General features: G+C 39.9%; 1 protein-coding gene across 1 annotated transcript; it reads left to right on the top strand.

The window, feature by feature from the left end:
* The first annotated feature begins 907 nt into the window (after window positions 1–907).
* Window positions 908–16,572, top strand: LOC139639805 (interleukin-13 receptor subunit alpha-1-like). Its single transcript, XM_071513955.1, has 10 exons — window positions 908–1,318; window positions 1,888–2,018; window positions 4,973–5,120; window positions 8,026–8,128; window positions 9,502–9,683; window positions 10,075–10,208; window positions 10,533–10,671; window positions 14,413–14,512; window positions 14,782–14,863; window positions 14,971–16,572. Exons 1-10 carry the CDS (start codon window positions 1,240–1,242, stop codon window positions 15,067–15,069), a joined length of 1,197 nt encoding a protein of 398 aa, XP_071370056.1. The 5' UTR covers window positions 908–1,239; the 3' UTR covers window positions 15,070–16,572.
* The last annotated feature ends 704 nt before the right edge of the window (window positions 16,573–17,276 follow it).

The raw sequence follows: 17,276 nt of genomic DNA, 5'->3' as shown, positions 1-17,276 counted from the left end.
CATACAGCTAGTTTGATTGTCATCAGCTATTCGAAACACCTGAAAAATAAGAAATATTCGATTTTTTTTTATCCCGGGTAGTTTAAAATTATGGGCGTGTCCTCTGGAATATTTTTTTCGCCTCTGAAACGCACTGCACATGCGCACATCGTTGCTACATGTGCACATTGTGTTGCTAGGTCCTTCTGAGCGGTAGCTCTATTTGTCAGAACACCGGCACTGCTGCCAGTCCGCTCCAGCCACACTTTAGAAAAGTGTACCATACTGGTGAAGTTAAACAATTCATCAATTTGCTGGGGACCCCCTGGAACACCTCAAGGGCCCGTGGCGGGTCCCTGGACCCCACGTTGAGAACCACTGGTCTATTCTGCTGCTGCACAGTAAATACATTTTAATAAATACATAGAAATTTCCTACAAAAGGTCCAGAATTTGAACTAGCATTAAGCTAGAAAAGCTTTCAATTCATTGGTTGTCTTTAATACTAAAAAAAACCCAAACTTGAATATGCAAATGAAGGGGAGTCGTTGGAATTTACAGCCTGACGACTTCCTTGTAGAATCAGTGGATGCTGAGATCTCCTTTCATTTTGAGTCAACCAGGTCACTCTCACTAGGCTACTTTCATTCTTTGCAATGTTTTTAAAGCGTTATTTTACTGTTTTTGAAGAGCCAGAGCTTAGAAATCAATCCACAGAATCGAAGCGATTTCGTTATTTTCGTCCCTGCGCGTGAAATCAAAGTGAACCAAGGGAAACACTTTTTTTTTTTAGATACAAAGTTTGTCACAACACCTGTCCACTGCACAAGGTGGTCCTGATTTATCTGCCAAAGACAAGTTTTTTACCAGCATTTGACCCTTGCCAGGTGTTCACTTCAGACCCCATTAGGAAGGTCAGAGGTCAGGCTGGACGCTTGTTGCTGCAGGTGGTTTCCCCCCACCCTGTCCCATGGCAGTACAGTAGCTATCGCACTGGGCTGTAGTCGCCTCTCTCTCCACACCGACTCCGCCCCGCCGCTCCCTGTAGACGCGCGGCACCACGGACTCCCGACAAAACTCAACTCCTTGGTGACTTTGCCTCCTGTTCACGTTTGTTTTTCCTCCATTTATGTGAACTTAGCCTGGTTCAAACTCAGGTTGGGGGCATTACCGACGGGACATCGTACAGGGATTTTAATTTGGAGTACCGACCGGGGAATAGACGCGCTCCTGAAGGGAATAAACGCTTTATTTGGACGGGATGACACATTTCACACTGCGGGAGGTTTTTACCATTATAATATGCACCGCCATGATGACGGCAGTCCAGTGTGTGGCAGGTAAAGTCTGTTTTTCTACCTGATATCTTGAATGGTCTTTGATGTAATAAAATTGTTAGGACATATAGGCCTATAGGGAATAAAAAAACAGATTATTTCCTGTATGTGTCCCGTGGAGAGAAGACTAGTAATCTTACAAAACATTTTACCGGGATACTATAAAGTCACTAATTAAGTAGACTACTCTGTAAGTCACTATAGGAATATTACAGAAATATAGGAGATGAAAAATGCCAAACAATAAAGTCTCTAACTCAGCACCGCAGACGCAATTTAAGTCCCTATAGCAATATTCTATTGCCGCATATTTTCTGGAATCTGTTCCACCTACGTAGTTGGTTTTCCCGTGTTAGAATTTTGTATTCACTATTTCAAGTCGGCTATCTATATTAAATTATACTATCTTTCTGTTGTTGTTTTGTTTGCTTTTTTCCGAAATTTGAAATCATGGAAAAAAGTATAAGTCTTATTGGGTCAGAATTCCCTGACAGTGTGAATTTGAACTTTGAACAGGCTGATTAGTTCGTTTATTGTTATTTTTTCTGTATCTATCTATATATTTCCTTCAGATCGCCTCCCTCCGCCGCAGAACCTGTCCTGTGAGATGACGGACGAGTTTTGTATCAAGCTGTCTTGGCAGAAGCCGAGCCGCCTGGAGCACTGTTCGGTCAAGTACCGCATCAACGGCACGAAGAGTGAGGTGAGGAAACATACCCTAGTGAACAACCCTAGTGAACAACCCTAGTGACACACTGGGAGTGTGTGTGTGGTGTGTGTGGTGTGTGTGTGTGTGTGTGTGGGGGGGGGATACTGGTTTCACTCTCATAGACTTAGACATAATATGCAATGTAGGCCTGTAGGTTAATAGACGACCAGTGTTAATATTAATGTTAAATGTGTAATTCTAGATGTCTACACTATCTATCTATCTATCTATCTATCTATCTATCTATCTATTAAATGTATTTATTTATTTATTTTGTCCTTGTCCTTGTCTCCTCTCACTATTTACTTATTTATCTGATTTGTAAAGCACTTTGTAATGGTTGTTTGGAAAAGTGCTATATAAATAAAGTTTAATTATTATCATTATTATTATTATTATTATTATCATTATTATTATAACTATTTACAAGCTTATTTATTTGGTTGTTTATTTGTGTGTTTATTATGTAGCTATCTATTTATTTGTTTGATCAATCTATCTATCTATTGTCTTTTTATCTATTTCTTTATGTAAGAAATGTTCACGAAATACAAATATTTTTAAAAGAAATTCAAACAAAAAAGTTCAAAAATATACAATCTCAGTGTAGAAGAGCAGGTTGTAGTTTAGTTTACAAAAGGTTTCAGCCTCGTGCCTCACTTGACTCATGTTATTCACACTTCATCTTTGAGCTGTACTGTAGTTAGGCTTTTTGAGTATTTTTTGTCTTCAGAAATGTTTTAATTTTGCCTGTCTTACTAAAAGGTTGAAATGTCTGGCTTCTTTGGTGCATCTCAGATTTCAGTTTTTGACTGTAGGATGGACACTGCAGTGTGGAATAGATGAATCATCACATTTGAATCCAGTTCCTGGAGTGCGGCGATAAAAATAAATGATCATCCTCCTGTTGGTGTCAAAGCACAGAGGATGCTAGGGCAGGCACAGTGTATTTTCTCTGCTATTATGGAGGATGATTGTTTATTTTTTTATTCGATATTTCTAGAGCTGCAACGATTAATCGATTAATCGATTAGTTGTCAACTATTAAATTAATCGCCAACTATTTTGATAATCGATTAATCGGTTTGAGTAATTTTTTAAGAAAAATTTGTCAAAATTCTCTGATTCCAGCTTCTTAAATGTGAATATTTTCTGGTTTCTTTACTCCTCTATGGCAGTAAACTGAATATCTTTGGGTTGTGGACAAAACAAGACATTTGAGGACGTCATCTTGGGCTTTGGGAAACACTGATCCACATTTTTCACCATTTTCTGACATTTTATAGACCAAACAACTAATCGATTAATCGAGAAAATAATCGACAGATTAATCGACAATGAAAATAATCGTTAGTTGCAGCCCTAGATATTTCAGGAACTGGACTTGAGTGCGATACATTCATGAGCCACGTATTCAACTCCGTATTCAGATGGTTAGTCCAGCCTACACCTGAAAATCCAATTGTAGCCCATTAAAATAATCTGACATCATATAATATAGCAATAAAGACAGAGTAATAAGGAAGGAAAATCCCATCCCAAACCCTTAACCACAAATAAAGAGGAAGTCTTGACATAAAAAGCTGAATCATATTTAACTCAAACAAAACAAAGGATGAATACTTTGAAATCAAACTTATTTTGAATTTTAGTCCTTCACATAAATTTCAGGAAATAAAAAAAAAAATCCTAGATAAATGCATTTTGATCTTTCTTGGGTCACACAAGAAAGTTTGCAAAAAGGTGAAACGGAGGGAACTTTTTTTTAAAAGCAACTGTAGCAGCCCTGATTCTGTCCAATATAATTTTAGTTGTTTTGATTTCAATAGCTTTGCAGCTTTCTAACTGCTTTTATGGGCAATATTAAACCACCGTATACACTGATGTAGCATGATGACCTCTTGTTAGAATATTCAAGGAAATGTTTGAGAGCAGAGTGTGACACAATATGTGTGGCAATACACATTAAAATGTGCTTCATATCCTGTTTAGATAAATGCAGAAATAGCCACCGTCAAGACATTGCATATTAGTGAGTCAGAGTCTTAAGACATTCAATGCGTTTCATATGGGATCCATCATTCCATGGTGGCTATAGCCTGTTAAAGAGATGATGTCTGTTTGGTTTTGTGTCGGGTCAGGCTGTATTTCTCTGCACCTACTTCTTTGGGTTTAGATTAGTTTCATAATATCATGTGGGAAAAATACCACTATTAGGAAAATGTTGTGCTTACAGGTCCATTTGTCATCTTCCTGTTGAGTAATGAGAACACAGACACCGCAATCATCCACATGTTCATGGTAGATCATTCACTCCATGGTAACACGTACACATACACTATGTTGAGTGATAGTTAAAATGATCTGGCAGTTTTGAAGGAGGGTGGTAAAATTTACACCAAAGATGATACAAAAATAACATTGTTTTTAACTAGCAGGGACTACTTCCCCAGTTTCCATAGGAAACGAAGATGGTGAGCAGTGGGAGACTGCAGCTAAAAATCACTGCACAGCAATGTGGTTGCTCACCTGAAATAGTTAAAGAAAATGGTTCATTAGCTATATTAAGGTAATGATATTTCTTTTTTTTTTAAATTACACAGTTCTACAGGTCATATAATAAAAACCATTAACAAGTTTTTATTACTAAAAGGTCAGTCTTCTTACTTTGGATAATGCTAGTTGCCCACTATCACTTAGCATTGTGAATGCTAAAGTGTTAGCCTGGAGTATTGGAGCAAATTATCTACCAGGGACACGTGGATGATTTTGGTGTCTGTGTTCTCGTAAATTGACCAGCAAGCCTTTAGCTTGGATTTTTCTTTTTGTGGGTCAAGCTCCAACCTACATGAAACATAAGACCTTCAACCTGTGACTGGTTGCAGCAAGGGAGAAATGTTTCAGTATCTATCGTCATAGTAATTTAACCCTGTGTTGTTTTTCTCCAGATACGGCCAACAAGGGTTCATTACAACTGTATCACCACTGAGGAGATCGGTTCGGCTGGTTTGAGGTACACCATAGAAACCATTCCCAACACGTCTTGTGGATCTCGGACTACAAGCAAACCTTTGAACTGTACCATTTATCCCCCAGGTGAGGAATCAACCAGAAGCGAAAGCTGAAACAAGGGTGTAACCTTGATATCAATGCACCAATACCACTTTATACTACTGCATACGCCGAGTCAGAGTAATCCAATCCCTGATTTTTGCTGAATGTAGACTTCAACCATTTGTTTTTATTCACTGACAAAATATTGATTTTTCTATATTAGACAGGTCTAACTTTCTGGCATGTTACACATGGCTTTTGGTATCGGGTTTTAGAATTCTCTGATAGCCTACTGACACTCTACTGTGTCAGTATTGATATTGTTGCATTTAGGACTCTGCTGTCAGTCTACTTTGGCAAAATTGAAATATGTTACACATTGCAGTTGTGGAATAATGCTGAAGTCTTAAAGGTTTGATAAAGAATGAAATGGTGATGGATCCCGTTTAGTGACAGTAGGACAGCACTCAAATAAGGTTGGTCCAATGCAAGGTTTGCAGTATAATGCAATAGACAATATTGAATTCACAGTTCAATATTGCGAAAGTTGATATTGCCAAACTCAACATGACTGAACAAGTTGTTAGTTTCTCCCCTTACAGGAACAGTTCAGTGGATAAGGAGGATGTGTTGTGCTGGCATGTAGTGCAAGCAAAGATTATTAAAAGACTTTTCTATAAAAGAGGGTTTTAAGCAGATTTAAAAGATGACACACTCTCTGCTAGCCCGAGTCCCTCAGGCAGGCTGTTCCAAAGCAAAGGACTGCGAAAGCCTGGCTACCTTTAGTTTTAAGCCAGGATCTAGGGACTGGTAGAGGAGTGCTGCCTGAGGATGTCAGGTACCTTCAGGCTCATAAGGGGTCAAAAGGGGTCAGAGATGTAACTTGGAGCTAGACCTCGTTGAGCCTTAACAAATGTAAAAACAGTAAGATCTTAAAATCAGTTAGAATCAAATTCACAGGAAGCCAGTGCAGGGAGCTAGAATGGGGGTAACATGGTCCCGTCTCCTGGCCCTGCTTAAAAGCTTGGCTGCAGCGTTCTGCACCAGTTGCAGATGGTTGAGGGAGCTCTTGTTTAAACAGGAATAGAGGGAGTTACAGTAGTCATGGTGTGAATAAATAAAGGCATGAATTACATTTTCCAGATCAGCTGACGATAGGAAAGATCTAATTTTGCTATGTTTTTTAGCTGTACAAAACATGAATGAACAACCCGTTTTTCCTAAGGGGCAAAACTAAGCTCTGAATTAAATACTGATTTCTAGCTGTGGGCTTCAAAGAGGCTGAGAGGTTACCAAGACAACAAAAATTATAAAAAAGATAACAAAATTGAGTTGATGAAGTTGGGGGGGCAAAAGGATAATCTTAGATTAATGTTATTTAGTTAGAGAATGCCTATTATAACCTTATAACCAATGCTGAAACTAATGTATGCTATGTGGAGATTTAATTGAGACATAATGATATAAATAAGCCAGCTGTGTTGCTGTTTTCACCTCTTTTCTAAAGCTTGTTGTCAAATTCTGCACCGAAACGATCCCGGTCTATTCAGTAGCTTTTCATTTCTTTTAAACTAGCTTGGCTCCTCCCTCGCTGTTTTCAAGTAGTAAACTTGCTACCTACGTCTTCACTTGTCATTATGGCACATGTGACCTTCAGCGGGAGAAAAATATGTCAAAGTGAGACTGGTAAATGGCGACACTTCTCGGTAGGTAAGAGTAGCTTAGCTATTAGCCTTTATGCACGGTCCTTCGCTAGGTTTGTCCTGTGGGGCCACCGTAGCAGCTTTGCTATGCTTCATTTTTTACAAATGTGGTGCACCCTCTGGTGGTCGGAAAATCGCTTATTGCAGCTTAATATCAACAGGCAATCCTAAAGGGGATTTAGGCTAATTGAGTTGTGTGGGTTTGTGGCTGCATAAAGTTGTGTGTCGTCAGCATAACAAAGAAAATGGGTATTATATTTATGAATGATGTCACCAAGAGGGAGCATATAAATGGAGAACAACAAGGGGCCTAGGATTGACCTTTGGGGAACACCATAAGTAAGATGCGCCAGGGCACAAAAATGCATTTCCAATCATCAACACAACATTTTCCATCAGAAAGATGTAGTTTAAAGAAATCAAGAGCAGTATCAATGAGCCTGACCCAATTCTCCAACCAATTAACCAAAATGCTGTGGTCAATAGTGTAAAAAGTAGCACTAAGGTCTAACTAAGACAGCAGTCACCTCTGTCGGCAGCAGTGAGGAGGTCATTAGTCACCCTGAGTAGAGCAGTCTCGGTGCTGGGTGAGCTTTGAAACCTGTTTGTAATTTTTCAACGATGTTGTTGGAATTCATAAAAGACAGTAGCTGTAAATCAAATAATCTTTTCAAGGACATGGACAAAAAGGGCTGTTTGGAATTAGGTCTTTAATTATTGAGATCAAAGGGGACTGAGATTTGTTTCCTTTAGGAGAGACTGAACCATGGCATGTTTAAAGAAGTAGGGAACAGAGCCAGAAGACAGTGATGTACTTATAATTTGTGAAATGAGTGGACCGACTGTAGCAAGGACCTCTTTGAGGAGTTCAGTGGGAGTAATGTCCAAGGGGCAAGATGAAGATTTTACATGATTAACGGTATCAGTATCCTACCAAGTGGCAGGGGAAATGGGCTCAAAGCTGCTGTGAGGAAGGTCATACTGGTGACACTGATACATCACAACTACTAGGAAATCTGGTGTCTGATATTCGTTAGTTTTTAATGAAATGAGTCGGAAATTCCTCACAATGTTCTGGGAAAACCTTGATAATGTCGCTTGAGGAGGGGTAATGATAAAGTTTAACAAATTAAGGACTCTGGAATTGTGGGAATGTTTGCTCATTATCCAGAGTGAAATTTTAATCTATGTGTATGTCTCTAATGCTTCCATATTCCTTATCTGCTCTTTTTCTTGTGATACAGTTAAATTGGTGAGCGACTTCAAATGTTTCCTGTACTCCAGTGATGTCATGAACTGTTCCTGGATCCCAGAAAATCAGTTTCCTGACCTGGAGGTTTTCTACAAGTGAGAATAACAGTTCAACTGCCAAAATATAGGAAATACCAGCATAAAGTGGCTTAATAAGGTGTTGAGCCACCAGAACAGCTTCAGTGCACCTTGGCATATATACTGCAAGTGTCTTGAACTTTGGTGTTTTGTTGATGGTAGTGGAAAATGCTGTCTCAGGCACCGTTGCAGAATCTCCCAATCTCCCAAGTGCTCCATTGGGTCGAGATCCAACAGTTCACCTCCATTATGTGTCTATGAGAAACGAAGAACTGCACGCACACAGCTTGACGGGATAAGTGGCAAGTCGAACCAGGCCCAAGATGCAACAAGCAGAAGTTGAAAAAGTTAGATATGTAATGGTCAAAGCACAAGAACCAATCACATTTGGGCAAAATTTCTCCTGGACATTAACATTTTCACTGCATCTTTGAATGGAAGTTAGAAAAGAGACTTATACGCATCATGTCGGTTTATATACCCTCTATTGATACATTATTGCATGTAATTTATACCATTACATCCAAATAGCTGTGGCCACTTAGCTAGTTAGCTTGCTAGAGTCAAACATAATTTCAAGATGATGTTTTCCAGACAAATGCAGTCCGCTGATTCAGAGTTGCTTGTCTGTTTTTCCTCGCATCTGGAATCAGTGCTTAGACATCACGGTCGAGGAGTATGCACTTCCCTAGTTAATAATATCTTTCCCCCATACTTCCATGCCAACAACATGCTTACTTACATGCCTGTTACTTTGTAACCCTAATTTACTCAAGTGTTTCCTTTACTTTGGTAGTTACCTGTACAATTACTTCCTACTTGCAGCCTTCCCTATACCCTACACCTCTCATCAATTGTAATTCAAAACTCTGAGTCACCAGTCGACAGCGCATTCAGAGATAAGACGGTTAGATTAAGATGGCACAAGGACAGGCTTGCCTTTGGGTAGAAAACAGTTGTTGTTCCCGTCTGCTTAAGTGGGTCCAGTCTGTTTCTGTTTTCATGGTGCTGTCATCAGAGTCTCTGTGGACTGCTGGGAGTGTTGTGGAGTTTTTGGTCCCAAGAGTATGGGCTGGAGTTTTAAAAGCCAGAGATCTCAGCACCTGGGCAAATAACCGTTGAGTCAATATGATCACCAACCCTATCAACCCCTTGCAGATATATATATATATGGTCATTTTATGTTACGGGGTGCAGTAAAAAGCTTATTCATTGCCCCTTTAATGGCTGAAAGTGTGCAATACATTTGATTGTTGATCATGGTTTGGTGGATATGGGCACCAAAATTTTGCTCTTCATTCAACTAGAAACATATTGAATGAAGTGTTAATGCCAGCTGCAGCCTTCCCTATACCCTACACCTCTCATCACCTCCCCTTTTGTCGTTACAGGTTGTGTGGATATCCTAAGGAAAAATTATCAAAGTGTGAGCACCTTTACAGCAATGGAATGAGGAAAGGCTGTCACTTGAAAGGCAATCTTAGCACCGAAGCCGTCTGCATACTCGTGAGAGGAACTTCCGATGGCGCAACTGTATTGCACAACACCTTCAAACGCAAACCTAGCCTCCATGGTTGGTGTTTATATTTGATTGCCCTCTAGTGGGTCATTATAGTATTACTAGGTATTTTAAAAAGTAATATGAAGCATTTACTACAGAAGATCTTAACAAGTGATTTAGTCTAGTATTGAATCAATTTTTTTTCAGATTGCTCCTCTAGTATTAACATGATATGTCACTTCATTTTCACTAGTTGACAGAAGAAAACAAGTGAATCTATCTCACAGCATGGCAGATTTTTAAGAAGGTTTTAAGAAAAATAAGATTTTAAGACTCAATACTATACAAAATGACTGATTAGTTTTGCACTGTTGTACTCACTAACCTTATCCCCCCCCATCTCCTGTTTTTCCTGCTCATGTAACCCATATGATAACCATGTTATGTTTTACATTTTCCTCAGTGCGAACCCCTCCGCCTAAGCTGACCATCACAGAACAAGGAGATGAACTCACACTGAGCTGGACAGCTCCAGATATAGGAAAACAACGTTGCTGGACATACATCATCAACTACAGTACATGTGATGAGTCTAGGGTAAGTAGCCAAACGGAATTTAAATGCTTAAATTTAATTGCAGCAGTATAGAGGAGACAGAGTGTGTGTGGGTTGCACACACTGTTTCAAACAGCAGAAATGGGCACATCAATTTATTTTTTAGCCATACAAACGTGTATTTCCACAAATTTCAGTCATTGTGTTGAAACAAATGCCACTACATCTTGACTGCATGGTGGGTTTATCATCAGATCCATAACCAACAAGCTGTATGGAATATCACTAACAGAAGAATTGTTTCTCTATACCTGAAAAAGTCTAATACTGTGGTTGTGATGTTTTCCATCCATGATGTTTTTCCAGGAAGACAGAATTGTTGAAAAACAGTTGAGTATGACGTTGTCCTATGATAAGCGCTGCCTGTACAAGTTCCAAATCAGGGCTAACTTCGCTGAGAAATGTGGGAAAGGAGAAAGCCTCATCAGTGAAGTAGTATCTTATGGTAAGTGTCCAAGCAGTTTTAGTTGCACTGACTGCTCTGAATCCATATATTGTAACCATACGCTGGAAAAGACGACCATCTTAACAAGTCATTTAGTCTCATGTTTAGTCTTAAAAAATAATATTTTTCAGTAAAATTTTAATTTACTCCCCCCTGGTATCAAAGTTCGTCCTGTTCATTTTTGCAAAATATGTAAGAGTATTATTGATGTGTTTGCACTTGTTATTGCACTGATTAGGCTTCATAAATAACGGATTGTTGATGTCATTCGACCTGTTTTAAACCAGATGACGGAGAGTGCAGCCGCCACTGCGGGAGGAGTTTGTGATAAAAATATCACAAAAAAAAAAAAAAAAGTGTTTGTAAGCTTAATGACAATCTTAGCTGCTGAAAAGACATTTAAAATGACTGTAACATACCTGTCACCTGTGCGTAATGGTTCATGCGTCTTGTAAACACAGCCAGGACGCTATGCTTCATATCATCCTCAGAGCCTATCTATCTATTTTATCCATCTGTAACTGATCTTCATAATATTAATAACAAATTATCAGAGTTAGTCTGATGTTACTCTAAATGATTCTATAGCCTACATTTTAATCCTTCTGACATTTAAAATTAAGCCACCCGTTTGAGTCATTGGTTCAGTTGTTTCAAAATTGAACTAAACATTGTGAGTCAACTGAGCACAGGAATACTATTTGTTTCCAGTGAGGTATTAGCGTATATAGTGACTTTCTGAGTATTGATACTTACCCATAACAGACACTAATGCGCAAGTGTCAGCTTGTATCAGCAGGGTTGGGGAGTAACGGAATACATGTAACGGCGTTACGTATTTAAAATACAAAATATGAGTAACTGTATTCCGTTACAGTTTAAATTGGTGGTATTCTGAATACAGTTACTGTCTTTACAAATAGAATTACTTGAAGGATTACTTTATTTGTTTGTTTTGTTTTATTTGCTCTAAAATTCATATGAGGCACGCATTTCCCATAAACAGATTTAAAAAAAAAATTGTGCGTGCACGGTGCACCTGCCACACACCACAAGACAATGGCAATGTCGGAGGAGGAGACACAGCCAGGACACTCTCAGGAAAGCGTTTTTGACATGGAAATATAAAGAACATTTTACTTACAAACGGGTTAAAGTGGGCCGGAATGATCTGGAACGGCGTTCCGGCACCTTCGATTAATAAGTAAATAAATCTGATTGGCAGTTTCATACATAATAATGTCAGGCGAGTTCACAGGGCTGCCAACTCTCACTCATTGACCGAGAGACTCACGCAATTGACATTTTTCACACGCTCTCACGCCACAAGTCTATTTCTCACGTAGTGAAAAACAAATTCATAACTGATAATGACGCGATGCGAAAAGAGACGCTGGCAGCAGGACAGACGAGTCAGAGCAGCACCGTGCAGCAGAGAGTTATTCAGACCATCTGAATAGTGAGAAATATACACAAATCTATTATATTGTAATTTATTCCCATGCATGCTGCTCAGAGTAATCTCAGTCAGCAGCTCTTCTGCGTCTCTCCCTCTCCTCCCGCGCCGGTACGCACCAGGCAGGAGTGAGAGTGAGTTGCTATGGTTACGGGGACGCTTTGTGTCTGTCGCTCTGAAACTTTCTCATGATTCCCAATAATAGGTTTTTTAGGTTAGAAAACAAGACTTACGGTGCACAGTTCACGTTTTCGTCGAGCTGAATCTCTGACGGATCCGTGACCATTACTCCTGCCGGCAGAACCAGAAGCTGCTGCTGACGGCGGACCTGATGACGCCGCTTTGTGCACTGAAGGAACCGCACCGGCTGTCAGTCTCACCCGGTCCTGGCTTCGAAATCCCATCCTGAACTCCATCATATCGCCGGGAAGATAATCCTCCGGTCTAAAATGAGCGCCACAAACGACCGCGTTTTTCGTTGCAGATGCAGCAGTGAAGTCCCGCCTCTTCACTGCACAAAACGCACCCAGGCACGAAAACTAGCACCATCCCTTTTCCTGTTAGGAAAATTGTGGACTCGATGTCCTGACAGGCTGGAATTTGTGCATCCTGCACAAACACAATAATTCACCATCATGAAAAATGGTAAATTGCAAAGATAAACTAGAAAAAAATGCCGACTCACAAACTAACAACCGCTCAAACTCACTACCGCCTACTACTGCACAGTGTACTGTAGAGGGAGTCTGTGAGACGGACTCCTTATGTCTTGTAAAACATATTAAATTCTGCATTAACTTTTCAAATGGTCATTTTCAGACAAGGTTAAGTATAAATTTCGTAAAATATTTAACCTGCAAGTTGCTCTTTAAGGGAGCTGTTTGAAGGTGATGTCAAGAATTACGCTGCCTTCAAGTGTTTCTCAAGCTCCTATAACTGCCATCGTGATTTGAGTTTTTGCTAATTTTTTTACATTTTCCATCCCTTTCGTGTTAATTGTGACAGTTTTTCCATGGACGCACCATGATTAAAGACATCAGTTTTACCATACCTCTTGGGCTCCTTCAGTCTCACTCAGTAACAAAAGGCATAGAAAACAACTACGACTAGACTAGGCTAGACTAGACTTCTAATTCCGTCAGTAAAGGTAATCCATCACTGTGAACGAGAAGCCGTCAATCACGTTTTGTAAAGTTGCATAAGAACAGTAATATTAGGCTACAAACTTTGTGAAAGACGTTTTGGCCACCGTTTCATATTAATGCACGCATTAACTTTCTCTGTGGTTATGTTAGGACCCGCCTTCTGCCAATCACAAGCCAGTCAAGTCAACAGACAAACCAAAGCAAGACGCTTCCACCAGCATTAGTCCATAAAATGAAACAGAAAATAAAGCTTTTACACAATTACGGCTTAGAATTGGCGCCCTCTTCTTTACTGGAGGGACCTGTAATATTTAGACAGCGTTTATTTAAAAAGATATTTACTTTGAAAAACAGCTGAGACAAAGGAAAAATAGCAAATATATCATAACATGATGAAGGCACTGGAAAACCATCTACACTTATGTAAAACAGTAAGGAAATACAAGAGAGCAGAAACTCTGGAATCACGCTGGAATTGTCCTTTAAGTTGCACTTGTCGTGCATTCAAACGCCTTTGGTCAGAAATAATAACAAAATAGACCATGAAACCAAAGCAGTTTTTGGATGCTGTTGTTTTATTTTCACATCAAAATTACTTTGTGCTACAGTGGCAAAATGAAAAGGAGAAAATGCACGAGGGGCCGTACTCACAAAGCTTCCTAGTACTAAGAGTTGGTCCTAGTGGTGAAATTATAAGAAACTTAACTTAATTACTATGTTTTCTGCTGCTCTGGCAAACATTGTGCCCGGGTTTAGAAGTCATTGAAGTTGAATTTAGTTCATAAAACAATCTTTTCTTCAGGGAGTATTTTCTGGTGGACATACATTCTGTTGTGTGGGTCCCCAAATTCAACAGATAAATCAGAAAAATGAATTTCCTACTGCGTAGAAGCAAGAAGAAGCCAAATCCACATCTGGGTTGGATTTTCTGACCAAATAACATCCAAAAAAACATCTAAAAAAGTATGGTATGCTTTGGAAAATGGTCAGTAGTAATGTAAAGTATGTAGTAAATGGGCTAAAACATGCATCCTTTAAGGGAAATTGTTTGAAATGCTTTGAATCTGGGGCTGCAAAGCGTCCTAAAAAGAGCTTGAATTTATCTTTTGAAAAACTGAAAAACCTTGTCTGTTCCCACAGGTAGAGATGAGCCTCCTGACCCGTCACTCACGGTGGCTGTCATTGTCATTCCTGCCATTCTCTCTGTCTGCGTCATCTTGTCCTGGTATTGCTTCAGGAGGTACGTATATAACACGGTACAGTTAACCTGTGTGTGAGTCTTCCCATGAGTCCCACAGTTCCACTTCTCCGACAGAAGGTGTTTGCAGAGGGCAAGCGAGAAAAATCCCATGGGTGCCCCGCCATTTGCGTCTATGCCCAAGTTCTGAATGTAGTTTTTTTTAATGGCCCTCTGTGTTTTTGGGCGTGGTATTATTGCGGAGCGAATGCTGCCGCTTGGTGGTTTCTGTGATTGACGTGCTTGTTGTGGTGTGTCTGTCTTGTCTGTAGGCACAGAGCCATTATTTGCCCCATTGTGCCAGATCCTTCAGTGATATTCAAGGAAATGATGAACAAAACCAAAGAACCTAAGGTAAATTTTTACAAAAAACTAAAAATAGGAATGTCTGTACTCTGCTCTCTCTCTCTCTCTCTCTCAACACACATCACACACCTCCTCTCCTACGTTCTGTTTTGCAGACTACCACGGGGAATCTGTACATCCCAGTGCCAGAAGTCGTGGAATCCTGGAAACTCACCCCCGTAGCGGAGGTCGACCCGCCTCAGCCAAACTCTTGACAGAGGCACACATGCGTGCAATGCCACAGCACTTCCACCGTCCGGCCTGAGCAAGAGGGCGATTTTAACATCTTTTACTGAAGGTTGAGGATGAACAGATACACTTAAGGTAGAGCGGAGCTGCACCGACCAACAAGTGTCAAGTAAATGTGGCCCCCGAATCCTTGGAGCCACCTTAAGAAAAAAGCTGGACAGCTATGGACCCTAAAATCCCAAATTTCCTGGGTTTGTCCTGGCTGTGTTGTGCTGATACCGCTGGGGCAGCAGTAACCTAGTTGGTTGGGAACATACCTACCGATTTGGCCTTCATCACTGAAACTGATACACCGGACAAGCTGCGTCTAATACACACAGAGAGTTCAAGGGATTTTCCAACACGCTGATCCTACGTGTCTCGCAAAAATCTTGGAGAACAAAAATAAAAAAAACTTTAGAAAAAGTAACTTTTTAAATCTTGAACTGACTTTGAAGAACTGGGTATGTTGATGTTCATACTTAGAAGATTGAAGGTGAAAGACTTTACAGGACACAGATGAACTGCTGTAGTGGGAGCTAAACACATGAGGAAAACATGGCTTGTTTCATGTGGTTTAAATGGATACAAACACTGTTTTACAGGAAACAAAATCTCTTGAATGTGAGGGGTGAGCACATGCCAGGTAGCACAGGGCAAGATCCCCTGTAACAGTGCTGGGTGTCCTTCAGTCCATCCAAAAGACACCAAATATGACTTGATGCTCATGACTGAATATCTCTAATCTGAGGATGAGGATCATTTTATCAGCTAAGTTCACTGCTTTCATTCAAATCAACCATAATTAGTTTTAATCCTGTGCCTCAGTCATTCGGTAAGAGAAGGTGTCTCTTTTTACAAATTGTCGCTGATGAACTGTTCGGGAACTGAGAAGGACAGCTTCCTTTTCAGATTGATCTCCATGCCAACCTCTGGGTTTTGAAAGGGTTTCGTAAGACCAAGGGTCGTCCAACTTTTTCAACCCACAGGAGACCATGTAATCACTTCACCCGACGTTACAACATGAAAATCCCCAAAATTGGAGTCAAAAGGTTTTCACACAACAACAATGGTGGATATCTCATCTTGGAAACAAAGCTCTTCACCTCTTCACTCATTTGCGAGCAGTTTGTTCATGCAAAATAAGTGCCAGTTACTGGGAATTATATGATGCTGTCAAACAAAAATTTGTTTGGAATTTAGTGTGCTGGATGTGACGTGTTAGAGATATTGCTGTTAGACCTGCTCACTTGAACAAACTTTGCTTACAGACACTGCGAATTTCTGCCTCCCAATACCTTAACAACCAAACCCTTGTGCATTTTGGATGGAATAAACAGACTCCCAGTTCATGATCAGGTGTTCATGATCTGCTTCTACACTGCTGGGCGGTGTATGATTATTTGCAGAGAATGTAATGTCAACTTTAAGTGTGTAGACATTTGAGAATAGCTTTTCAAAAAACATACATTAAACTAATGCCAACCTTTGGTCATGAATGATGAGTTGTTTTTGTATTCCTGGTGAACTGAATGTTTGCTCTCACACACCCAGACACAAAATACGGTTTTACCATGAGTCACACACTCTTCCTTCCTTAAAATGAAAAGAGCTTTTGTACTTTGCACCGCTTGATGGGGGTATTGTTGAGGACTGTTTTTTTTTACTTTTTATTGCTTCTGTGTGTGTGTGTGTGTGTGTGTGTGTGTGTGTGTCTGCATCCGTCTATAAATTCAAGGTTTCCTAGAGTTGTTGCTGAGGGAATGATGGGCCTGTCACAACTTGGCTTTTTTATTTGTAGCATTTCTGCAGTATTTCACACCCATTAAAAATTACTCATCACTCACCCTAGAGTTGGCGTGGGCGGGGTGTGTGTGTTTGTGTTTACATGTGAAAGGAAAGGGGGGGGGGGGTTGTTGAACCCTGTGTTGAGACTAAAAATGAGAATATCACTGAAAACAAATGAACAAAAAATGTGATATTTAATCATAACAGTCATATCCCTATAATATTCCTATATAGACATATATGCTATTTTTCTTTTTTTTTTTATCTCCTATGGCTTCACTATAACGTTCTCATAACCTTCCTATGTGACTGAAGTATTTGCTCTGTTATATATAGTATAGGAAACTGAACAATCGACGTGTAGCCTGTTAACTCCGCCCAGCTCCAGCAGTTTTTATGCCCTCCT

Source organism: Centroberyx affinis, unplaced genomic scaffold (genome assembly GCF_046629955.1).
Source record: "Centroberyx affinis isolate AG114_WGS23_722 - 3 ecotype Tasmania unplaced genomic scaffold, CSIRO-AGI_Caff_v1 ptg007756l_1, whole genome shotgun sequence".
In the NCBI taxonomy this organism is placed as follows: Eukaryota; Metazoa; Chordata; class Actinopteri; order Beryciformes; family Berycidae; genus Centroberyx; species Centroberyx affinis.
This window is presented reverse-complemented; position numbering and strand designations above follow the sequence as displayed.

What these genes read in the sequence shown, in the direction of transcription:
- LOC139639805 (XM_071513955.1), top strand. Translation starts at nt 1,240, where the DNA reads ATGACACATTTCACACTGCGGGAGGTTTTTACCATTATAATATGCACC. An exon ending in CAGTGAAGTAGTATCTTATG is followed by an intron (nt 10,672 to 14,412) that starts GTAAGTGTCCAA and finishes CTGTTCCCACAG; the next exon opens with GTAGAGATGAGCCTCCTGAC. An exon ending in ACAAAACCAAAGAACCTAAG is followed by an intron (nt 14,864 to 14,970) that starts GTAAATTTTTAC and finishes TCTGTTTTGCAG; the next exon opens with ACTACCACGGGGAATCTGTA.